This window comes from Neodiprion lecontei, chromosome 3 (assembly GCF_021901455.1).
Source record: "Neodiprion lecontei isolate iyNeoLeco1 chromosome 3, iyNeoLeco1.1, whole genome shotgun sequence".
NCBI lineage: Eukaryota > Metazoa > Arthropoda > Insecta > Hymenoptera > Diprionidae > Neodiprion > Neodiprion lecontei.
In genome coordinates this window covers 101,329-126,095 of record NC_060262.1, presented here as the reverse complement: position 1 = coordinate 126,095, position 24,767 = coordinate 101,329, and the positions used below count along the sequence as shown (strand labels likewise).

Genomic DNA, 24,767 nt, shown 5'->3' with positions numbered 1-24,767 from the left:
TTAATGGATACTATGGTATTTAGAATGGATGCATAAAACTAATGGTATATTCTAAATTGGTGTTACATGTGATTTCCAATAACAGTATAATAATTTTATCTACACTCACTGTGAACAAAATTGACCAAACAAATGTGAAAAATTTTCCTTGAGCATTGTGAACACTTTGCAAACCGGGAATCGTCGTGAGTCCCAAGTATTTGTGCCATGTCAGCCAAACAGGCCTCCAATAACCAATTAACGTTCGACATATCATTTTCCACTGGCGTTTTAATCTTGCCTCAAAATATTTCATTGTCTTCTAATTTTCCGTAACGTCTTTTTTGACGCAGTTCTTGTATCAATCAAGTTTAGCCAAGAACTAAGAGTACAGATTGTGTGCCAAGTTTCGGTAAGATGTTGATGGGTCAACATGCCGATCATCTACTGTGTTTACCAAGTGATTTTTCAATCTTTAATCTCTACGCCACATTAAGGTCATAAAATACACTCCGTGTGTTTACCTGGGTAACTATATATGATATTGCATTATTATTTCAGCAGCATCAGCTTGGATGTTAGGTGTTACGTAGCTGAGGAAGTTGCTAAATGAAACAAATATCGTTAATTCTGCACGCTACATTTATTGATCTGTTTTAACATTCATGATCAACTCATAGATCCCTTTCTCTTTGTTACATAGTTACATGTGCCATTTGGATTAAACGAAATTCACAAATAGGGAAAATGTGGAAATAATTTTGGCACTACAGTTAATAGGTATGTACCATTGTACAGTTTAATTATTCATTAAATGTTTCATCAAATTATTTACAAAATGTTACAAGTAAATTGAATTATAATACGAATGTCACTGACGATCTATAGATTCGAATATGAGAAATGAATATAAATAAGTTCATAGCGACGAATATTTTACAAACGGTAAATCTCATTGTTACTTGACTTGTACACAAGTCAAAGTCGGGGCAACGACGGTTCCTTTGCCCGGAACATGGAGCGGGAGACCTTTGTAGACTGCTTGCCTTTCATTATCAGTCATAAGATCAGGTGCACAGGTTTCGAATATTTTTTTCTTAGAGTTTAGAATATTGTCAGGCGCACGGGGATAGCCGTCAACATGGACCAAGTCTCCCGGTACAGCGCCGAGCGGCGGGACAAGAATCTCGACTTTATCCGGTGTAGAGGCACACATGACCATTGCCTCCGAAGTCACCCCACGCATCTTTGATGGTTTTAGATTGCACAAGAGTACGACCATTTTGTTGTTCAGCTCCTCGAGAGGCACATATTTTACCAATCCACTGACCTAGAATTATGTTAATATACTTTTGAATATCCATCAATATTTCATTGTAATTTAATGTGCATGATTTCAGGGTATGGGTATACGAATGTCTAGGACAGAACTTGGTATTTCTACAGAGATAATTACATTGCACGGCAGTTCTCTCAAATTGGATAATGTGCGATCGGTTGTTTTGTGAGCTTTAGGCTTACCACGGTTCTGTTTTTTTCCTCTCCCACGTCGACCTCCTCTACATACAGGGTGTCCGCGTCAGGGTGTTTTTTAGCATTTACAATTCTTCCGATTCTGAAGTCAAGCCTACCAACGTCAATTGGCGGCTCTTGGCTTTCAACAGTCGGAGCTATTGGCTTCTTTACCCCTGGCCCCTTTTCTTTGGACGCTTTTTTCCCCTTGATTGCCTTAGCATCTGGTTTGTTTTCATTTGCCGTTGAAGCGGCAGTTTCTACCACAGAGATATCCTTCGAATCAATTTTTACAGAACATCTACCATTGGCTTGCGGTATCTGAAAATGGAAATTTTTTTCACATGCCTAAGTTCGCTGCCGTATGCGAAAAGTTACTATACTTGCACTAAGTTACCTGTTTAACCCCGCGGTTCATTTCTAATCGTACAAGTTCATTCTTGTACCTCTCTATCTCACCTCGAAGAAGTTGATTTTCCAAACTCAAAACATCGGTTTGATTAATGTACGTCTCTTTCGTACCTTTTTTCAGCTGATCAACCTATAATTTATTAACGAAAACTGTAAATGATTTCTTATCAATATCAAGGTGTCCACTACACGTAGGTATGTAACCTGACAATGAGTTGGGTTAGGTTAATCTAAGTTACAACATACTTCTCGTTTTAATCCTGCTATTATTTGTTCAGCAGCCGATGCCTTTGACTCCAAGCGTTTAATAACATTGGCCGATGCCATACTCGAAGTCAATAGATTGTTTAATCTAACGCACACCGGTAATATATTCTTCGCGAGGATCGGCATTCGATACCTCCTACCGAAACAATGCGGACAAGTGCCTCGTGTTGTATTATAGTCTCCCTGTTTAGTTCAGTCTGGTTCAGTAACCCCGTCCTAGGAATGACCAAAGATAATCGATTTTCGATTAAATCGATGAATCGCGGCAATATCAGTGCGGTGTTCCACATGATCGGTTACCCATGATCGCCTGCTCAACGTGAAATTTGCTTTCCAAAATGACAGCTGTGGACTGGGACGAAGTAAAACGCCTAGCTGCTGATTTTCAAAAGGCGCAGCTGAGCTCGACGCTGCAAAGGTCTAATTTTCACTCGCTCACTTATTTATAATCCAACATTTGCTAACCTTTTTCTTAATTTCACAACTATAGCACATCCGCACATAATTTGTTCAGGATTAAGTTAGGTTAGGGTAGGTGGTTCAGAATAACCTCGTATAAACATAATAATGTAATTTAAATAGTCAAACATTGGACAGTGTTGATTGATCGTATTTTAGCCAGTTTCCATAATTGATATTTCTTGCAGATTGTCGGAGCATAATTGCGTGGAGATTGTAACGAAGCTGTTGGAAAGTAAACTTTTGGACGTTGTATTCACAACAGATGGCAAAGAGTACGTTACGCCCCAGCAACTCGTCAGAGAAATCAAGGATGAGCTACAAGTATGCGGCGGTCGTATAAACCTGGCTGACTTGGCTAAACTACTTAACGTTGATCTATCTCAAGTGTCAAAAGCTGCAACCGATATCGAACGACATGACAAGTCTGTCAAGCTAGTTCTGGGCCAACTAGTCGATAAAACCTACATGACCAAGATCACCGGGGAAATAAATGACAGGTTGAGCCAGCAGGGCCATGTTGACGTTGCTCAGTTGACCCTGCACTATGATCTTCCTGCCGAATTTTTACAATCCACTGTAGAAAGAGAACTCGGGAAAACTATATTTGGAAGGCAGGATAGACAGGACCCAAGAGTTTTCTATACGGAAGGATATGTGGCTAGAAACAAGGCAAAGACGAGGGGGGCATTGTCCGGCATCACTAAACCGACCCTGATTTCGGCCATTCTTGGCCAGTGCTCTGTGCCTGAAAGGATATTTTCGTGTGAGTTTTATTTTCGATTATTCGTAATACATTGTTCACTGTTTACGTTTTACCAGAGACCTCATCATAATTCAAGTGGCTTGCTTAGTTGAAATTAATTATCAATACTAATTAGTGATTTATTGCAGCAATTCTTGACAACTTGCAGGAGATGAGGCAAGTACCGGGAGTTGTGACGGGGAAACAGGGAGGCAATGGGATTTATGTACCTTCGATTTATTCAAAGAGCCAAAATGACTGGGTGGACAATTTTTACAAGCAAAATGGCTACCTTGGTGTGTGTGCTTTCAAGTTTTCATTCGATATTTTATCATTTGTATTTCTCACTTTTTCATGGTTACATTAGAACCTTGTCGCGATTGAACTGCTAATATTCAAGTTATTGCTCTTTGTGGCTGATACTGTCGAAAAACCTCCATACATATACCAGTTCTAAGGACTTACAGTCTTGATCGAAATTTATCGTTTAGCCCTTACCTTGTTAAAAAAATACGATATCGCCATTTTTTTTGATTAGTGTATAAATTTTCAAATACTATTTTCAGAGTATGACGCTCTCTCACGTCTAGGATTTTCGGACCCACAGAATTTTGTGAAGCGTCATTTTGCGAATGAAAAATTATCTCTGCTGGACTCAGTCGCAGTGGGTCCAGCTATTACCGATCAAGTCGATGCAAACGTGGAAGAGGTTGCAGCTACTGGCTCGTTTACTGATATCTATCCGCTCTTGCCGTCTGTATTCAGTCCTGAAGATGCTGAGACTTTATTGAAAGATTCAATGAAACGAACAAATTCAAACATCCATGTCTTTGCGAATACTGTTGCTATATCAGATGCATTTCTTCAAAACTTGGTGTTGCGATTTGAGGGAGTTGCTGAGAAAAAAGCTAAAGAAGCAGTAGACAGTGGAAAATGGTTACAGTTTGTTGCCGAATCAAAAATAAAATCTAAGCTTGTTGATCCTGATGAATGCAGGGTGGATAAAAGGGAGGAGCGACGAAGAAAAGCTGTCGGCGGTAAAGCTGGGGGTGGTAGCCAAGGTCGTGAGACCAGGACTAAGTCTACAAAGAAGAAGAATTATCGTGGAAAAAATACGGTAGACGCTGATTCAGATGATGCGCAAGAGTCACAGAATTCTGTAAAGAAAGAATTCGTATTCTTCACAGTTGACGATATTGCAATTGAGATCGGTAAGGATGAGAATCTGTCCGATATTGAGGGACTTGTCAGAGAATTGGCGTCCTACTTACAGCCGAACCTAAGTAAACAAGCAGTGGCAGCTGCGGAACAGCTCGCACAAATGACAAAGACAAATAATTTGAATGTGGTTGAGGAAAGACTAAATGCTTTGGCAACAAGCATACGAGTACTTGACAAAGGTATAAAGCAACTTGACAAAGGTATACAGGTCGGCCTTACTAAGTATCTGATGAAAACATTAGGTACCGATCTTGTTAGCGATGTTTTCAAGCTGGCTGCGCAACAAAATTTGATTCAATGCCCGGAAGTAATAACAACCGAAGCGAGACTAAAGATTATTACCGAGCTACCATCTGACGTTAAGGACCCTTTAAATAATTTGCATAAGGCAGTGGCGGGATCTTCGGTAGAGGAGTTTTTGATTGCTGCTGAACCGGCGCTGGCTGCTTGCTGTTTGGTACTGCGAAAATTTGACAAAAAAAAGGAAAGACCTGTAGTGGTTGGTCACCGTGAAGCCTTGTTGGAACAGTTATCGACAACTCGGGATCCAGCCCTGGCATTACATCTAACAACCAGCATCCTTTTTACAGCTACCACACAGACTGCACTACACATGTCCGGCAGGCATGTGTTATCTGTTCTCGAATTCTTACAGCCGCTGATCCAGTCTCATGTTGCTTCTACTCTCTCGAGATATCACGGTTGGTTGCAATTACTTTTTATCACCATTCCCTTTAATTGTTTAGGCCAACACATTTTTTACAAGAGAGACGTGTGTTTCTATTACAGATCTGGTTCTGCAGCTGCTCAGTTCAACTGACGAGAACGTGAAGCATGAAGCTCAAACTGCTTTGGACGAGGGTTTAGACGAAATCAAGAAGATTGCTATTAATTTTAAAAAACAACTAAAACCTGACAACTCGCAAGATTAAGCAGTTAGTTGAGTCTATCGATTATCTTATTATATAATACATATTTTAAAACCAATCGTTATTCATCCAACGTTGAATAAGTATTGAATACATACGATCAGGAGTGACTCCTTATATCGAAGAATACGATTACATTAACAAGTTTTTATTGGGATTCTCTACACGGTGTGGTCGGTTTTAATCGCCCCAGGTAAATATTTTGGAATTGAAAAAGTATATAAGAAAAAGTCTTACACAAAACCTGTAGGGTTTCAAGGGATAAGGATTATGCTCATACCTACAGGTCAACTTGTGAATTGTCTCATTTTTCAGATTTTGCAAGTTTTTTTTGTCATCCCTTATTTAGTACCGTTCTTTGTTGCGAAATAGATTTTAGAAATAATTCTCGAGTTACCTGAACGGTAAATACATGTTGGGAAAACTGTGATGGGAATCGAATGTCGGTAATCGATTTATACTTATTCTATGTAGTGATAGTGAATAACACCACCGATAACCGTCGCGACGTTTGTAGATACCTTAGCAAAAATCCGATCAGAGGGCGTTAATCCTCGGGAGATACGAGAAATATTAGCACCGGCTTTTCCTTATAACCTTTCGGAGTACAAGTAAAGCACGACACAGTACGGGACGGTAATCAACCTGAATTTACCGTCCACGATGTATCAAAAAGTGTTTAAAAAATTGATTTTGTGTCAGATCACGCTGCCAAATGAGGTTCAGGAAAAACGAGAGTATGAACCCTATCAGGCTAATCCGGCTCATCTCCGGTCTAGTGAATTAGTCATGGGAAAGCGTATCGGCAGGACGCCAGTCGCCACGTGCCAAAATAAACGTGACCAAGATATACGTCTTCATCGCACTCCCAATCCGGTGTCGGTACTCTTGGAGCTACAATCGCATTGGCGCAATTTTACGCAACGCTGCAGCGATTGGCCAACCCTTTTCGTGAATCCAGATTTAACCGTGCGATGGAGGCAGATGTATCCGCCGATTCATTAGCTGACACGTTGCGTTGCAGAATATCACCTGGATAGACTGCGATAGTGTGAACTTGCATACGGCCAGGGGACACGGATATCATTTGTGCATACATTGAATTCGGCCATCTGGACATCACCCGAGTGGAGGAACGTTTATCTCGGTATGGCATCCAGTTGTTCCCACGTATCCCGGGGACCTCATGGCTGAGACCTTTCGCAGGCGGCAAGTTCAAACCACGCGCACGCTTTATATTATAGGTACACAAGTATTATACAGTATTGTATGTATTTCGGTGTAAATACTATTGCAATTGCATTTCTCCCGGTACAGCTGATAAGCGCAGGACGTTGCGCGTTCATTGTTTACGTATGACAATATATACGAGTAAATATTGATGGACCGAAATAACATTGCAATTCAGTTTTTCGTGTCACCAGGCCTCGATGACTAATTTATTGTTTCTGTGTATATAACACAACAATATACAGTACACGTTTTATGATAATATAGATCAATTTTTCGGAAAACTCTCGTGAAAACATATCGAGTCTACTACAATTTCTCTTTCCAACAAAATAATAGAAGTAATAATAATAAAGTGATCGCTTGGTGTAGATCGATCCTATGTTATATATCTACCTATATCGAATTACCTATTGGTAAAATGCAGGGAATAATATTTCTGCGACAGAAATTTGTTAATAAATTTTGCAGAAAGGTGAAATATTTAATTTAAAGAAAAAAACAAACAAAAAAACAATCCATTGCATCATCGAAGGACATTTTACATGTATGATTCCTAACGTTCGTGAGCGATGCACGCAGTCCTATGTGAAACGTGCGGGGTTGCTGCGGTTTCGCGGTTTCGTGATTTTTCGGAACTAACTGTGGCTGGTGGAAGCGAGCAACGCTCCATCCTTTTTCGGTACCAGCGTGGTTTTCTTTGTTCTAAAGGCGTGGTATACTACCTACTCACACGCTGTAACATTTATACACACGATGCGTCCAACGCGGTAATTTTTTTCACAAGCCTGCGTCCTCTTATGAGACGCAGCCAGCGGGTTTCTAATTTTAAGGAGGTATCGCACTCACTGCGTTACTGCGCTTGTTGTACCGACCACATGATACACGTTTCATTTCTCTAACAATAAGATGAAAAATAAAGATTTCGTGGGTACAGACGGTCGGAAATCATTTGTTTTAACGGCTAACGTTTCGGTCAAAGCTAAGGTCGACCTTCCTCAGAGTCTTTGACGGATATATAACATGCGGTAATTAATACATAATCTAATAATGAAACTCGACTATCATCATCGTGTGACTCACATGTTTGTAATTTTATGTACATGGTTTTCCTTACAAATATGTAACTCACATGGTGATGATAGTCAAGTTTCATTGTTAGATTATGTATTAATTACTGCATGTTATATATCTACCATAGACTCTGAGGAAGGTTAACCTTTGCTTTCACCGAAACGTTAGCCGTTAAAACAAATATTTTCTGACCGTATATACCGACGAAATCTTTATTTCCCCGTCTTGAATCAAATGACGGTCAATAAGTATTACACATCTACAAATAAGGGAAGATATAACTTGTGATAAACCATGGCATACAATCACGAACGGCTCGGACAACTCTTCCGCGTAAAGCGATAAATGTGATAACACATATATTTCTGTCATACACGGAGAGAAAAATCTGAGAAAAATTACCCTGCAGTTTTTGTTGATGCATGTTACAAAAATTATAGGTTTTTGTGAAAAAAAATTACTACCTTGCTTAGAAACTATGTATTTCGGCAGCACAAAATTTAAAATGTGACGACGCATTTTTCTGATGCAGCACGGTAAAAACTGCATTAGGTGTGTTTTACATCACGATTATAGTAACAGCAGGGTAATTTTTCTCAGATATTTCTCTCCGTGTACCCACGCTTGTATCTCATTTAACAATGCAACGCTAGAGTTGAACTAAGAGATGCGAAATGATTATATACGAGTACCTATATCTATCATTTACTCCCAAGAGTGCTTTCAGTTAAGGCGAAAAACACTAATTCTCGTTTGCCAGCTAGACCGTATTTACGAATTTGTTGTTTAAAAAAAAGACGGACCCGGTCACGCTCTGCATAGTACAAAATCGTGTTGCAGCAGTATGCTTGCAAGTTGCTATGAGCACAACACCAGATACTTGTAGAATTTGCGGCACCGTGAAAGCTGCAAATCACGTACAACTCAAAAGCTGTCGAGTGTCGCCGATCCGCGAGCGATTGTGTTCAGTGGACCGAAGTCCGTGGCTTGCGACGCAGTCTTCTCCCAGCCGTCGCGTACGTCGGATGGGAATCTCTCCCAACTGTCGAAGCTTCTGTAATAGCTCACCGGTGTCCGCGTTGACTCGATCCGTCCCCGACAAAGGATCTCCCGTTCCCGCAGGACCGATGATAAAGGTCGTTGTACATACACCGTCGATCACCAGCACCACATAGATTAAAATTGCCGCCTGTTCGACCGATACTGCCTGTAACCCGTGAGATACAATGAGCATTAATCTGAAATTCGCGATTTCAAGATAAACTGCTTTGCGAGTACTTCCATTAATTCAAGTCTTCACATGAATTCGCATAAATATTGCAACGCTTTCGCTGAGGTTTGCTACTTACACCGATGCGGTGTAGAGCTGGGAACATATTCTGTAACTCATAATCTGTACCGATGACAAAGGTGAAGAAAAACTCTATTTGGAATGACAAGAAAAGCAGTTTTGAACAAAAAAAATCTTACTCATGATAGGCAAAAAAGTTACAGAATAAGGACCCTGCACTGAGACAGTGGCCGCAGCTTACCTCCGTGTAATCTATACGCTATATCCGCTCTGGCTCTGCAGAAGCCCTATCCATAAAGGTAGACGCGGGGTCGGCTACTTGGAGGACGGTCAGCTTCTCACCTGCTGGCTGTTCGGCACTTGCCGTAACTCTGTTTCATCTGGCGATTAAAGTTGTAGGTGGTCCCAGAAGGCATTTCGAACACATTGACGCGCGGACATTAATGAATTTCGCTCTCTTTGACAGGCGAGACGCTAGCAGCAGGAGAATCGGTATCCAGGATTAGCGGTAATCCAGAGTGACATTCTCGTGAGACTTCTACCCGAGACTCAGGATGACCGTGACGGAGAGCGGAGAGGGTAAACAGGCCTCGGTTCCGGACCTTTACTCCCAGCTTCGAGGTGCCGCGGCCGAAATTGACGAACGCGCCTCCAGCGAGGAGTCGCAGTCAGCTGCGGTGAACGCGAACGGGATCGCCTCACTCCCTCGGGAAATCGGTCCCGCACCTACGGACGCCGAGCGGGGTGCTTCCATCCCGTCGTCGTACGGATGGTCAAATCCTCTTTCGAACGACGCGACGGTCGTCGGGGTTGCAGAGGAACTGGCACCGTTGAATCAAACCGCGAACCCGACGGTACTAAACGCACATGGCGGTGGTGCCTTGAAAAAGATGGTTGGCCCGATGTCGGCTGAGGTCAAGGCTGAGCCTCCGGACGGTGGGTGCAGAGCATGGGTGATTATGGTTGCCAGTTTCTTCGTTAATGGAATCATCCTGGGCGTGATTAATTCCGCTTCCGTCATCCACATACAGCTGGAAGGAATGCTCAAGAGTAGGAATGTAACTGGAGCGTCTTCCAAGGCCTGTGAGTCGTACATGTATAATATAAATCTATACTATAGCATATAGATCCCCGGTGCATCGCAGGGTAACGACCAGCTAAAAATAGCAACGTTTTTTTACCCGCCAAACAAGTAAACACATTTGGACATGCAAGCGTTCATTGCGTATCATTGCATATTTGTGTATATTTATCAAGTGTATCCAGAGATATTTTAAAAGGGGGTGCCCTGGACGATTTCGACGTCGTCGTACATATCTCCAAATATCAAAGTTCACGCATGTCAAACGCGAAAAGGGACTTAACAGCCCTATTTTATACGCAATTCGGAATAAAAAGACTCCAATAAACTTTTCTTTGTTGTGGAAATAAAAAAAATAAAAATGGCGCGGATTCTACGAAATCGCGAAAGTAAATTCGTAGAATTCATGTCAATAATTTATTTCTGCGTCAAATGAAAATTTATTGGAGTGTTTTTGTCCAGAATTGCGTATAAAATTAGACTAATAAGCTCTTTTTTGCATTTGAGATACGTCAACGTCGAAATCAACCAGGGCACCCCCCTACACCCTTCTACATGTCCGCCCTTAGTTGTTTCTTACACTCCCTATCGCTCTCTTGCAATCGTGTACGTATTTTGTCCCGCCCGCTTGCGTTGATAATTGCAATATAACTTAAGCCTTTCCTCGTGATTTGAAACTAGAACACAGACGTTTATTGGCTGCTGTATAATTAATTATAGAATATCGGAATCTGCGGCCTCACAAGAAGCGACAAGTTTTACAAGAGGTACACCCTTCGCTCCTTAATCGTTAATTATTATCAATTTGTAACGCACAAGGAGAGGCTGATACGCGCATACACGCGCCACACACCATACATCTATAACATCACGGGTGGGATCAACGGCCTTGTTTATATTTACGTAATTTATTAATTAACAGTTTAATTGCTGTAGTTTTCCCGTATTATATGTATATATCCTATCTCGATACTTAATGCCCCTCTCTTTTTACGTACCACGCTAACTTTCTTATCGGCAAGCTGAACAAGAGTCGGGTATAGTTCAATGCAAATTGAACGCACAATATTGTTAGGCAATTGTTTGCATTCGTATCTTAATTTCGCCCTGTATTCGTTGTATTCGTCAAAAACATCAAGTATGCGGAAGAAAGAATATTCCACGAAACAGTCGTTCCGTAATTTTTGCATGGCATTGTAATTGGGGAAGAAGTTTTCCATCAATTACTTTGTTGCCCACATATAATGTTGGTGCGGGCGATAACGAAGAAATTTTATCGTCTCTTGAAGTATTTGGTATAATTCTGCAATTTCGCGGAAACTCTTTTATTTTCGACCGAACAATTGCGAACGTTTTAACTTCGGCCTGGTGCAATCTTGGCTTCTGAGTTTTTCATTCGTTACTCCATCCAGACTCTCGTACCCATCGAAAATTTCGTGCAATTTGTATTTTACACCAAGCACGATATAGCTCTCAATCACTTCGATTTTTAATTGCCTACGTAAATAATTATATCCACTACCTGTATAAGTGTCGCGACGAAATAGTTACGAGTGTTTTCTGGAAAAAGAAAAATAGAAACAATTAAGCATAGAATATTGAAGTTCGGATCTTCGCATGGACGAAAACTTCTGGTCAAATTTGGAATTTTAAGGCACGAACGAACGCGTCTGGGACGGTCGTAAACAACATGGATAATATTAGGTGGGGTGGGGGGGGGGGGGGGTTTAAAGTAAAGAGTCCAAAAGTCCATCCGACGGTGAACGACGCCCGCGTTATCATTGAGGCAAATGGCTATCGTCGCATCAATCATACTACAAGACAACGCAATTCTATGTACCTACCCAATGCAAACTAGCTCGCATACACTGTGCATCTTTATAGTTTATTTTTATTATCATTATAACTATCATTATTGTACACATTGGTACACCGCGATGATTCGCCAAATGCTGTTACATTACCGAGCAAACGCTGGCAACTTATTATAACTCACCCGTATCTACAACAGATCCTCGACTCCATGTCGACGTCGACGTTGACGTAGGTATACAACAGGAGCCCAACAACTTGTTGATCTTCGTATAGAATCGATCATCGGTCCATGCGTCACGGAGTTATCTCGTGACTCGTGCGGCTTTTCCTATAATATCGTTCGCGGAACACCTCCCACCTACCATAACTACCCTGGTTATTATATTATATGTGTGCACAACAAAATTTATACATACATACATATATTTCTTCACGAAGGAGGAGGCGTAGTCCATTTGAAAGATTATAATAATATTGTGTTGTAGCTGGTATTACGTTACTCTGTTGGTATCGATTACTGCACTACTATAGTGAAAATTGGGTTAGATGCTGAGTAAATGGTACCTATCGGGACGACCAAGCTTAAAATTAGTATTCCCATAGGTGCGAGTACCTAACAACGGGTATTACGTCGTCAATTTAATGTAGCCGTAGTGGTGGCTTGTCTCCGTTTGAACTATGGGCGATTAGCAATTCCTAGCACCAATTGTGCACGAGTTGACCAGGATATCAGGCGGGGGCGTACTACATAAGCATGCCATGTCTTTATTTATACCGGCTCGGCTTATTATGTTGCCACTGCAGACGGGTGGTGGAATAATTATCTTTGCATAATGTTCGCAAAAACGGTTCTTTCATTACCGTAGTTTAACACTGGCAAATCATTACCGAATAACGACGCGACGAAGCAGCAAGTATTGGGGGAAGGTATCACGGTGGCGTGTGGAGCGCGATCACTTAATGATGAAATATAAAAAATCAATTCATTACTGATACTTGATGTAAATTTATGATTTATCTTAACGATAAGCGACTAACAATGAAAGAAATTGAATTGGTAGAGACATTACTTGACCTCAATTACGATTAACGAACGTTTAATTTACGATTAATTCAGGTCTAGCATAATCGTCATTTAGGACTGCACGAGGCATTCACCCGGCGGCATGAGAATGGCAACCAAATTTAGTAGTGAAATTAGCCAATTAAATAAGCAACGCCCTACCGAAAGAATTGCCATTTTGGATCACTAAGAAGTATAAGGCCTTTACTTCCTTGTACACTTGTCGTTAATCTTGCGTTCCAGATCTTGCTGGTGCCGGATAACTAATTGGCTATGAAAAAATTCAAGCACAGTACGTTTCGATGCATTCGAAACTGTTCGCGCCGGATTTATGAGCAAAAGAGAGAATCGCTCTCGAATTCAAACGAGCAGTGATTATACCGATTACAATTTACTTCGTTGCATCTTTCTATAAATTCTCTAAAGTATAATTACGAAGCTGCGTTTTGTATCCATCCAAATTCAAGGGAGAGTTTAGAAGAAAATTTAACGCATATGAAAAGTTGGTTGCATCGAATCGAAGATGCAAGCGCTGGACGGACACAAATACGTGTCAATAATTTAAGCGCCAAATCCAATCAGACAATCTGGCAATCGTTATCTGCGACAACTTGCGATACATTTTTCGATCTCGCTTTAACAGTCAGTCCCTGTGCTTTTGTAGTAGTATCCGAATAGGAATACTTATTTATCGTCGTATTGGGTATGAAAGATATAGCTCTACTCGTTGCCTGTAACGCGTGCACGCCACAGATATTAAAGTTTATCACGTGCCTAAATCAACTTCCTTCGATCAGGGTCATCGTAAATCTTTTTTGTATCTCATGTTTTACAATACCAACACATGAATGTTACATCTGACTTGGTTGATTTCATTACCGAGGGCTTCGTATTTCCTATATGTATGTATCTAGCTGCAGAGGAAACAAAACCGCGTCTAGATTGGTAACAGAATAAACCGAGCCTAGTGGACACGTATGCATATGTATAATAGATCTCGCCTTGACAATCATGAATTTGTCGTGCATGTATATATGTATATTATGTATACTATGTATACTTATGAAACATTCGATGGACCCGCACCGCATTCTGCAGAGATACGATATTATTTAGAATATATTCCGAACAAGACGTCAGAGTGAATTACGTGATGAAATCACATTGCCTTGGATTTCCTCTCTTGTGATTTTTTTGTCACCATTATCGACGAAACGATATATTAGCTTCCCGGAGACACCCTACGGTGTTTAATTGCCACTTATTGTCTGTTTTCAAGTAGTTATAGCAAATTGCCAGGTCGTCTCCTTGAGACATGGCTGGAGACTCGACGATGACGAAGTATAGAGATATACACAGACGTATGTAAAAACTCCATATAACTAGGCATATAGGGAAATCCACTGACCGAAATCCTGACTCTCTCGAAACCGGTTCAGATTTTGTAAAATGTTTTTATTATTTCATGAAAGTATTGTGATTATTGATACATTTTTTATTCGAAGACGTTTAAAGACGATAGCTGCCGATAAAATGTATGAAAGCGCTTCAGAATGGAAATTTTTGTGCCTTATAGCTTTTTCTGTACGACCTATGGTTTCCGATTTATACTTCACTTAAACTTGGACGTTGGCGATTGCCGAATATTATTATATTTCATCGGCTGCTATCGTATAATCGTTCTTGAATACAAATTCACAGAAATCACGCACTCTTACGATGTAGCAAAAATATTTCACAATGTTTGAACTGGCTTTGAGAGGGTCAAGATTTAGGTCAGGTCGATTATACCACGTGGAATTTCCCATGTATCTTGTGCCTTGCGTTGAATGAATTTCTTATTTGGTGAACAGATTTTTTAAATTTCTTTTCAGACGCTCATCCGTGCGATAACTCCTCTCATAATAACTCTATATGTATTTGAGAATTACGAAAGACATTTATGGGCAAGTGATCATTTGTAAATCGTATAAAGTGACACTTTTATCGCTGGAATATATATATCTGCAGAGCGATATGCGACTTTGATTGCTCGGAATCGGAGTTGGCCCGGGGTTATCCATGTTCTTGAACTTGAATACGTTTTGCACAAATCTGAAATATTGCCTATAAAAATGCTCACTCTTAGTTATGTCTGTCATTATTCCGACCTCACAGTTTTTTTCTTGATATTAACAGCAATTTCGCGACATAGCTTTTCGATCACCCTCTACTCGAGCAAGGATGAGCAAGGCGGCCCTATTCGGAGGGCCTCTATGCGGACGGGATACTGTACTTCTATCACTCATATTATGTAGCGATTAGAATTTTTAGGAACACACATGTATCACAACATCTCTACATGACGATTGTGGAGTGTGGGTTTCACTTATCATCAACACTTAGATTTGTTTGAAGCACATGTATAGTATACATATTGCATATGTTACACAAATGATGGTGCGACAATCTTGGGCCGTCCAGAGATTGTCTCCGTTTCTTCCTCGATGATCGATGGCCTTCTTATCTGATCATGGCTCAAGTGATTACTGTTTACACATGTACTTTCCATCGTCTATACTGAGTAATGACAGTTCAGGAAAACATGATTTTTACGCATCCATATTTGTAAGCAAGTATGTACTGTATATAGATATACCTACATATGTTTCCTCTGTTTTGCAGCCCTAGTGACTTCCTTGGCGATTGGCATGATGTTCCTTATGTCACCGGTCGCCGGTATTCTCACGGATAAAATTGGGGTACAAATGACGACCCTCCTTGGTGGTGGCCTCGCGACGTTGGGATTGTTTATATCTTCCTTTATTTGGCAAAAGGTCTGATTTCGTTTATTTTATTTCGAAATTCAATGATAAACGTAGGCACGAGAAAAAATAAATAAAAGTTGAATGAAACACACTGGGACGGTAAATTATCGCGTTTAATTGCAGATAGAGGTCATGTACTTAACGTACGCTATAATGTATGGTCTGGGTGCTAGCCTCGCTTACACACCTAGTCTGGTCATCCTTGGTCACTATTTCAAGCGACGATCGGGTCTGGTAAATGGCATTGTGACGGCGGGTAGTTCCGCCTTCACGGTTGCCATGCCGTACGTCATGCAAGCTCTACTTGACAGCGTTGGCATGAAGGGTTTGCTTATTAGTCTGGCCGCCCTTACCGCGGGTGTCATGGCTTGCGCCGTACTATTCAAGCCTTTGCTACGTGAGTATATAGGAAAAACGTAATCCAATTCCACGTATCATTTATAGTATATGTAACCCAAGTATTTGGATTCCTCGATTTGAGAATAACAGAAAAAAAAATTGGACGTTCATGCCAATAATCAAACTCTTGACAGTAGCTAAGGATTGCATTGTGAATGTTGTTGATGCGCCCTAAACTGTGCAGCGCCATCATCGTCACCCGAAAGATGTGCCGCAGGCCGTTTCAACTTCCAATTAAAACTGAAAGAGGTGATCAACATCTCAATGTGGAAGAGGAAACGCTACGTCATTTGGGCTACCGCAATTCCCTTAGCACTTTTCGGGCAAGTTAAACCTGATTCAATATTTTCATTAATAGAAATAAACAATGTGTGCTGAATCAAAAGAGTTCTGTCATGTAGTAGTTGTACATCCATGAAACAGCAGAGCGCTACGCACGTGTCTGTTATGCTTGAACCAAGATCCTTGTACATCATCTACATCTGCGTAATTTATTCGAATATTGAAGATAATGTAATAAAGATCGTTAATTATTGTCGCCTCTGCAGATACTTTGTGCCATACGTTCACATTGGTGCGTTCGTGAAGAAAAATTTTACTGGACACGACGAAAAGTTGCCCGTAATGTGCATCGCTATCACGTCTGGAGTGGGGCGCCTTCTGTTCGGATTCGTAGCCGATTTGCCACGTGTGAACCGTATACTTTTGCAACAGGTATGTGCTCACAGTGATATATTCTACACATCGGTTTAATATAGGAAGGTGGTTAAAAACCAGCCGCCTTAAAAAAGAAAAAATGACTAATTGACATTTTCTTGGGAAGCCGAGTAAGACAAGACCGAATTTCGCGGCTCTTTACTAGAAATAATAAAAGTCTGCTCCCCGAAAAATTTCAAGTCCCAGGCTTAGCCTCACCTTCCTCTATGATAAAAATGACAATTCTTTGGCCTGACGAAGGATTGATCTGGATTGAGCTTATTGCTAGAGGTTTCTTCTCAGTTGTCCTCTGCCCGCATTAACTTTATATAGAAGACCAATAAATTCATGAAAGTATCACCTCCCTTTCGACCGAATATTGCAGGGGTAAGAAACATTTTTATTCTTAGATTTCGTTCGTCACCATTGGTCTCCTGACAATGCTGTTACCTGTGACCAATTCCTTCAACCTACTGCTAGTAATTTCTCTTGGAATGGGGCTGGTTGACGGGTGTTTCATTTCTCTTCTGGGTCCAATTGCATTCGATATATGCGGTCAAAAGGACGCTAGTCAGGCAATTGGATTTTTGCTGGGAATGTGCTCTATACCGCTGACTGTTGGGCCACCGATCGCCGGATATTTGTTCGATTCCCAAGGTGAGTAAATTTAATTTTATTCGATTCAAACATTCAGATAGCGGATGTACCGGACATATTATAAATTCTGGGTATAATGGTATTATCGTATCAGTACCGGCTGATTATGCTACTGACCTTTCAGGCTCATATACCTTGGCATTCATTTTGGCTGGCGTTCCTCCGATCGTTGGTGCGATTGTAATGTTCTTGGTGAGGTTCGTCGACGATAACACGACCGGCTGTGGGAAAGACGAAACTGAACCATCCGAATGCTTGCATCAGCCCTTGGCACAACCCGCTTGGCAAAACGGTTAGTGGAACCTATTACTCTCATGGCATGCGGAGTTTACCTTCTCGCTGTCTTTTTCATATCGCTATGCTCAATACTATCATTTATCCCTTTACCATTTCTTCTATATGGTATTTACATGGTTTACGCATGAAATATACACTTTATGTGCTTATGGGGGCTGCTAGTTTAGCTCATGTTTGCGAATGGTTCTAACAGCTGGTATTGAAAACGTGTCTGCACGTCCACCTTCGTGACGAATGTTAAACAAAATTCGTTAGAAACGCTACAACTCAAGTCGTGGGCAAAAGTGAATACTAGAAAATCTGTAATTTACGGTGTAAACTGGGGTGGGTAACGTACCTGTACGGATTTATCTGTCCCTCCGCTAAAGTCGAGCGGTCCAGGCCAGGACGTGAATTTGTTGCGGTGGTTCACTTGATACCTTCGCAGGAAACGGAATAAAGTTGGGCCCGGGCGGAGCTAGGGAAGAACCCTGGAGCTGCCAAACTAACCACATTGGCGATGAGTTTGGGAAACGGATCGACAATAGTGTTAGGAGGTGCCCGTCGTATCGCTATGACTGCTACTACTACTTCTACCGCAATTGCAAGCGGCAGAACATGCATAAAACAACCTCTTTGACACCCGATCGTCCGCGACGAGGCTGTCAACTTGTGCCGCACGATATTGCACGATATTCGGAAAGTGAACCCCTACTTCTCTGTACAACGTCTACATCGTGTAGCAATAAGGGCGCGAAGTGGAATTGGTCTTTACATGACTATCGTGACGATTACCGCGATTGGCATTATTCGGAAAATAGTTTGTGTCAGCGGGAGTCCTAGAAATTTGGGATAACTTCGCTTCTTTTGTAAACACTCAGAATTTCGCTACTGTGACAGTCCTTTCAGGAAAGAAGATCCTGCCGAATGAATCTTATAAAGTGCGCACTCCATACGAATAGACGCTGACAAACGTATTGATATTCTCTACTTGTTTTTCTACCTTATGTAAATAAACTGCTTTATTTGTATTTTTATAACTACTTGCCCTTTTTTCCCCATATACACTTTTTTCTACGTATTCACTCGTATTATTGTACATATGTCTGTAGACGTGCGGCGTGTTTGCATAATACGTTTACGCATATACGTGTGTTTTTGCCCGTGTTGCAGCTTACCTCTTGAAATGTCTTTACTCGGCTTTCGATTATTCATACAGCTGGTAACTTCTTTTTAACAATAAGGCTAACCGTTCTACCGCGTGGAAAGAAATTCCCAAGTTCAGAAATTAGTTAAGCCTTTACGTACATGTGCTTGTATCTGAAAATCTGTTTTTCTAATCTAATTTTTACGTCTATCGAGCAGGCATTGAAATTGCCCTAGGTGAAAAGATGCACTGGTTTTTAATGAATAATGAGTAGTAAACAAAACATGAAATTTTGGCTACTTCATTTTGAGGTGAATCGTAAATTTATTTTGATTACAGAAGGAAAGGAGCTTCAAGATATGAGCAGAAATGGCGAAGCTGCAAAATCTCCGTAATTCATGAAGAAACTACCGATTTCAATCTTGTTTCGTCCCTCTTACAGAGTTAGATTAGTTAGCTTGTAATTAGTAAATGATGTTTAAACGCCTATCGTTCAACGATAGAAGCAGGATGGGAGATCTATATACTATCGGGATGTGCTTAATATGTATGGGAGAGAGAATTTAAAAATGGAAGATGATTTATGCCGGTTGGCGATAGTTGTAACAAGTACAAAATCCCTCTACGAACATTAGAGCATACTAATGGTAGATAGACAAGATAGGTAGAAAAGGTTTTATAGGTGATCAGACGGAGCTTTGAAAATGCGAAATAATATGAGAATTTCGCTTAATTTTTAGTCTGCACTCCGCAACCAATGATTTGGTCAGACTGATCGGTTCGCTGACTGAACAAAGCGCCAGCCCGTCTATGGTGCGAATCGGAAAGTAAATTTTACTCTCGATGATTCATTGCCTATGCTTGATCGATGCAAGACTTACGAATTGTCAAGGTGTGCAACTTGCAATCTTGAAAGTACAGATGGATAGTTAATCGTTGGGTAACAATTAGCGTAACTACCGAGCAACAGGATGATTACATGATTGTTACCATTATTTTTTATACCCAATTGATTGCTGTGAAGATGGTTTTCTGATTGGAAAAAAAAACATATGCAAATTATATATAAAAGTTAAAATATTGAAATTATAAAATTTGTTGAATTACTGCATTTAACATTTATTAAACAGTACAACAAGGCGTAACTGCCGATATTGAAAGTGCATTTATGGATTTTTATCCAATGATAATATGCGCGATTCAGGGTGGTCCTTAAAACGGTTATCTTTGAATTTTGATTGTCTCACCCCCCAAATCGACTTTCCCCATTTAACTCTTTTCAAGTGTACGGTAAATCTACCAAACAGATTTCAAAGAAATTCGATACAGGGGGGTTTGCTTGGATTGCTGATTACGAATGTGGACCCGAAATTTAAAAAGTCAAAATAGTGGATCCAATATGGCAATATCAAGTGAGTTTGGGATGTTTGTCCGCCACATTGGATACGCCATTTTTAATTTCGAAATCTCGAGTTCAGATTCGTAATTAGCGACCCGAGCAACCCCCCTCCCCCCCTGTATCAAATTTCATCGAAATTCGTTTAGTAGATTTACTGTTCCCTTGAAACGGATTAAACGGGGAAAACAACCCTCTGGCGGCACGAGTTTGAAGTTGAGATAAAAATCTGAAAAATTTAAGGAATTATTTTTGAATTATTTGGAGCCAATGTGGGGGATGAAACAGTAGAAATTCAAAAATGTCCTTTTTAAGGACCACTCCAATGCGCAAAGTGCAACATGTGTTACGTAACGTAATAGCGATGGCATTTAAAATAGTACCTAATACCGAGGGTAACGACAACGACGATAATGTTGATCATACAGGTAATAGATAATTAATGTAATAATTAGTAGTGACTATTTGGTTTATGTGCATAACGCACACCAGAGTATCCTGAAATGCTTTTAGACTATCGGGTCATCGTTTATCTGCAAATTCATAGATTAAAGTAATAATAATCGCAACTGCATATTATGTACAAATAACATACTTACAATGAAACTGTGCAGTATATCATGTGAAACCAACGACAGTTTCGACGGCGAGTCGTAATCATTATTTCTACTGTGAATAATAATTTATTACTTCCCTTACCTCCAAAAAACAACATTTGCTACTGAGTATCTGTGTCGAGACAATAGAAATATTCTGTACATACGTGAGGCGGAACTACGTATAATACATCATTTTCGTGGATCACGCTGAATCGCGTCATACTTTTGTTCTTTCTCTTTTTTACAAGCGTATTTTGCGCCTCAGCCCTGCGATTAATCGAAAAGTACTTAAGCTGTGGTATACATTGAAATTGTGTACATATCTAGATAGTATATGCTATACATATCATTCCAATCGCTTATCATATTGTGGTTGCTGTCGTTATAATAGTTTTCATTATTGTTGTTATTATCGGTGTCATTATTTTCGTCATCTCTGTCGTCGTTATTGTTGTTCTTATCGTTGCTGTTGTTGTCGCGGTTGTTGTTACAATTGTTGTTATTCTTATTTTCATCCTCATGGTTTGTTGAATTATGTCAAAGTTTGAATTGTGTTATACACCTGCATATCAAACTCTACTTATTATAGGTTTATACGTAATATACGTGACAGTTTGCTTACGGGTGAAAAGTGGAGTTTAAAATAATGTATTTTTATTATCCAGCAATAAATATATGTGTCTACCACGTTTTCGTTATCCAGATGAATGAACAAGAGCATAATATATCTATATATGTGCTTGCGTATGGTATAATGCATATAATTAGTTTGGCTATTTGGTTTATGTGCATAACGCCAACGGAATATCCTGAAATGTTTTTAGACTATTGGGATACTGTTGAATGTTTTTTTTTTTTTTTTTTAACTCAAATCCGGGACAAAAGGAACCGTTCTGCAATCGGCGGGTAATCAATATCGTCATTTTGTCCCGGATGGGTGGAAAAGGACTTTTATCCCGACTCAGCTGTAATAGCTACTTCATTGACCTGAAAAGCGGGACAAAAATTGCATACAATTCCCTCTCAAACTTCTTTTTTCCCCGCGTTTGCGGGAAAAAAAGTATCACTTTTCCTCCGCTAAAGGGGCAACCACTTTTCAAGTCAATAAAGGGGCCACTGTAAGTCGCGAATAAAATCCTACATGCACCACGGGAATAAAACCGATTATCCCCTTGTTACGTAATGTATAATACTACCGCACCCCACGGGCCAGGGGCCTTTTTGCCCTCGGATGTTTGGCATTACTCGTTTCCCGTTCCCAATACGCACTCGCTTCGCTCGAACTTACAAGCCTACGAATCGCACTGCAAACTCTACAGGCGGGTAAAAAAGACACACTTTTCGCCCTTGGTAGACAATGTGCCAAAAAAAAAAAATTACAGCTGTTATATTTTCAAAGCTTTACATTTCTACTTCCACGGAAATCTCTGACGCTGGCGTACATACATGTCTACTGATATTAGGAGGCTTTACTTGCCCCTTTATAATATAATAATAATAATCATGGTGATAATTGTATTAGCGATAACAGACTGTTCTATCAGAATTAGAATTATGCGATTACCAATGCTACATTCCCGTTCATAATGGCGTAGGAAAAATCTAATCGAATGAACCTCTAGATACAGATATCGCGCCTGCAGCTACCCGGTGTATATTTTAGTATCCTAGTGTAACATATATATAGAGGGTGCGACGGTAACGGGAACATGCGGTTATATTTAGTAATCGGTTTGTTTGCGTTCGCACGGGCTGGAAAGGAAAGAGCAGAGGGGGGGGGGGGAGACTGGTGGCCAACTCGGAGAGTGCCTCGCGTTCCGTTTACAACGAGATGATTCATTCTTCGCTTCGACTTATCGTCAGCTTATACATACGGTTTACAAGCTGTATTTATTTACTACCCCGTTTGTTGCTTCTCCAGTATACCTGGTACAAAGCGTATGATACCTGTTGTTGTATAGTGTCTTTAACAAGCGTTCTGTAACGGCCAGATCTAAGTTTGCTGTAATTTATACAGTAGTTGGACTGGCTTAAAAGTCTGTCTTAGCGGAATTAGTGAAATTTCTAGCAATTTGTTGTTTATTTTGCCATAAGAAAAAAAAAAAAACTATAAAATAAAAAAGTAAATAAAAATAAAAAATAAAAACGCGGACGATAAATGCATTTATTGTTCAACGATCCACAATATAAGTGAGATAACTTGCGACCGTACCGTTCCGCAAACAGTAATATCAGGATCACGAACAAATCGCGAAAAATGGATCGCAACATTAACATCGGTCCGATCGACCCGATGCACGGGCAAAGATAACGCTGCGGTTCATCGTGAACGCACGTATTACACCTACGTATACGTCTTGCAATTATCAACATCCTACTACCGTATGCTACAGGATCTCATGCGGCGTACCGCACACGTCCCTTGTAGTAACCGTAACGTAGGCACTGAGACGCGTGTACCTAAAAGGCGGCAATCGGCAGTCAGGGATGAAGGCAGCGGGAATAGGACGCGGGCATGGGTATAATAATTGTTATATCATCGGCTCGGAATTTCGCCTCTTGAGGTCGTCGCGCCTGTGGAACACGCGGGCGGTTGGCTCGCGGCGCTAGCGCCGGACTAACGCCGAGCCTCTCCGAGGATGTCCGAGTCCGCGCGGCGCGGGTTCCGTCGACGGGTTGGTTATTTTTACGCGCGGCGCGACGCGGCTCCGCGATCTCGCTCTCGCCCTCGCCGCGAAGGGAGCTCGGGTTATGTTCTTGCGGGCGAACGGTGTCGCGATCCGAAGAGCGTGATTTTTAGTTCGCCGAGAGGTCAGTCCCGTACCCGAGGTGGTGCATCGAGCCTCACTCTCCGCACCGTACCTACCCACCTACCTACCAATAATTATTCCCTGCTACCACACCTCCGTTATCCTCCACGAGGACCGTCCGTCCCGCGTGGTCGCCCCCCTCCTCTCGCCTACGTGTCCGCCTTCTTATCGCGTCCTTCCGATTCGTCCTCTCTCCCTGTCTCACTCCGATCTCTCTCAAACTTCGCCGGCGTATTTTTACTCACCACGACGTTTATTTACCCCTACCCGAATTCCGTAACGACGGGTCAAACCGCGTTCGTAAGAATATACGTGTATTCGTCGTTGCAGATTGACAAACCGATAAAGTGCGGAGTTGTGGTTCGGAATTATAGGCACCGTGGTGAAGTTTTTGTCGAGTTATCCGCGTTGCCGCTCAAAACTACCTACCTGTAAATTTGAAGCAAGTGGAGTTGATCCCAAGTGCAGTCGTCACAACGGCGGCTGGGAAGAATAAGCGGGTCTAAGCTGTGTCATTTTCCTCGACAAGGCCAGCTTTCTGGTTCACTCAGTGTTCGTACGTGAAATAGGAGGAGCGGGCTCCAGCTGCAATTGAGCAGTAATAATCGTGAACAGAGTGCGAAGACCGAACACCGAGAGACCACTTATACAGCCCGTTCAACGATCTCGATCCATGCCGTTGCAAATTATCAATTGTTGAACGGACTCGGAACAATTCTCCAGATTGTGCCGACAGAGGATATCTCACCTAATCCAAATAAATATTCGCTTCCCGATTTATTATATCCGCCGGCAACAGATTGTCCCGATGACCGTACTAAACCCGGTAATGAACATGTTGTACGGTACGTCGTACCTACTCACGATTAGAACACGCTACCAGAAACGAAAGCATTCCGACCT

At 41.1% G+C, this 24,767-nt stretch overlaps 3 protein-coding genes across 8 annotated transcripts; 2 read left to right on the top strand and 1 right to left on the bottom strand.

Moving 5' to 3' along the window:
- Positions 1-603: 603 nt before the first annotated feature.
- Positions 604-2,295, bottom strand: LOC107224788 (aminoacyl tRNA synthase complex-interacting multifunctional protein 1). Its single transcript, XM_015664972.2, has 4 exons — positions 2,149-2,295; positions 1,889-2,032; positions 1,501-1,812; positions 604-1,309 (listed from the first exon to the last, which is right to left on the bottom strand). Exons 1-4 carry the CDS (start codon positions 2,293-2,295, stop codon positions 938-940), a joined length of 975 nt encoding a protein of 324 aa, XP_015520458.1. The 3' UTR covers positions 604-937.
- A 152-nt stretch (positions 2,296-2,447) lies between these two features.
- Positions 2,448-5,658, top strand: LOC107224787 (E3 UFM1-protein ligase 1 homolog). Its single transcript, XM_015664971.2, has 5 exons — positions 2,448-2,587; positions 2,817-3,394; positions 3,523-3,669; positions 3,940-5,295; positions 5,384-5,658. The coding sequence occupies exons 1-5, from the start codon at positions 2,508-2,510 to the stop codon at positions 5,524-5,526; spliced, it is 2,304 nt and encodes a 767-aa protein (XP_015520457.1). The 5' UTR covers positions 2,448-2,507; the 3' UTR covers positions 5,527-5,658.
- A 692-nt stretch (positions 5,659-6,350) lies between these two features.
- Positions 6,351-24,172, top strand: LOC107224784 (monocarboxylate transporter 10). Of its 6 annotated transcripts, none has more exons than XM_046735846.1 (9): positions 6,351-6,767; positions 9,585-10,201; positions 15,742-15,893; positions 16,008-16,281; positions 16,468-16,606; positions 16,832-16,997; positions 17,390-17,636; positions 17,761-17,928; positions 19,399-21,743. In XM_046735846.1, exons 2-9 carry the CDS (start codon positions 9,673-9,675, stop codon positions 19,452-19,454), a joined length of 1,731 nt encoding a protein of 576 aa, XP_046591802.1. In that variant the 5' UTR covers positions 6,351-6,767; positions 9,585-9,672; the 3' UTR covers positions 19,455-21,743. The 6 variants fall into 6 exon arrangements, with proteins under 6 accessions (XP_046591802.1, XP_046591801.1, XP_046591800.1 ...); XM_046735845.1 differs by lacking the exon at positions 19,399-21,743 and adding an exon at positions 18,361-18,943 and having other exon boundaries at positions 6,351-6,670; XM_046735844.1 differs by lacking the exon at positions 19,399-21,743 and adding an exon at positions 18,361-18,943 and having other exon boundaries at positions 6,351-6,732.
- The last annotated feature ends 595 nt before the right edge of the window (positions 24,173-24,767 follow it).

What these genes read in the sequence shown, in the direction of transcription:
- LOC107224788 (XM_015664972.2), bottom strand. Translation starts at nt 2,295, where the DNA reads ATGCCGATCCTCGCGAAGAATATATTACCGGTGTGCGTTAGATTAAAC. An exon ending in TGAACCGCGGGGTTAAACAG is followed by an intron (nt 1,813 to 1,888) that starts GTAACTTAGTGC and finishes TTCCATTTTCAG; the next exon opens with ATACCGCAAGCCAATGGTAG. An exon ending in AGGAAAAAAACAGAACCGTG is followed by an intron (nt 1,310 to 1,500) that starts GTAAGCCTAAAG and finishes ACATAATTCTAG; the next exon opens with GTCAGTGGATTGGTAAAATA.
- LOC107224787 (XM_015664971.2), top strand. Translation starts at nt 2,508, where the DNA reads ATGACAGCTGTGGACTGGGACGAAGTAAAACGCCTAGCTGCTGATTTT. An exon ending in CTGAGCTCGACGCTGCAAAG is followed by an intron (nt 2,588 to 2,816) that starts GTCTAATTTTCA and finishes TATTTCTTGCAG; the next exon opens with ATTGTCGGAGCATAATTGCG. An exon ending in CAAGCAAAATGGCTACCTTG is followed by an intron (nt 3,670 to 3,939) that starts GTGTGTGTGCTT and finishes TACTATTTTCAG; the next exon opens with AGTATGACGCTCTCTCACGT.
- LOC107224784 (XM_046735845.1), top strand. Translation starts at nt 9,673, where the DNA reads ATGACCGTGACGGAGAGCGGAGAGGGTAAACAGGCCTCGGTTCCGGAC. An exon ending in CTTCCTTTATTTGGCAAAAG is followed by an intron (nt 15,894 to 16,007) that starts GTCTGATTTCGT and finishes GTTTAATTGCAG; the next exon opens with ATAGAGGTCATGTACTTAAC. An exon ending in ACAACCCGCTTGGCAAAACG is followed by an intron (nt 17,929 to 18,360) that starts GTTAGTGGAACC and finishes ATACCTTCGCAG; the next exon opens with GAAACGGAATAAAGTTGGGC.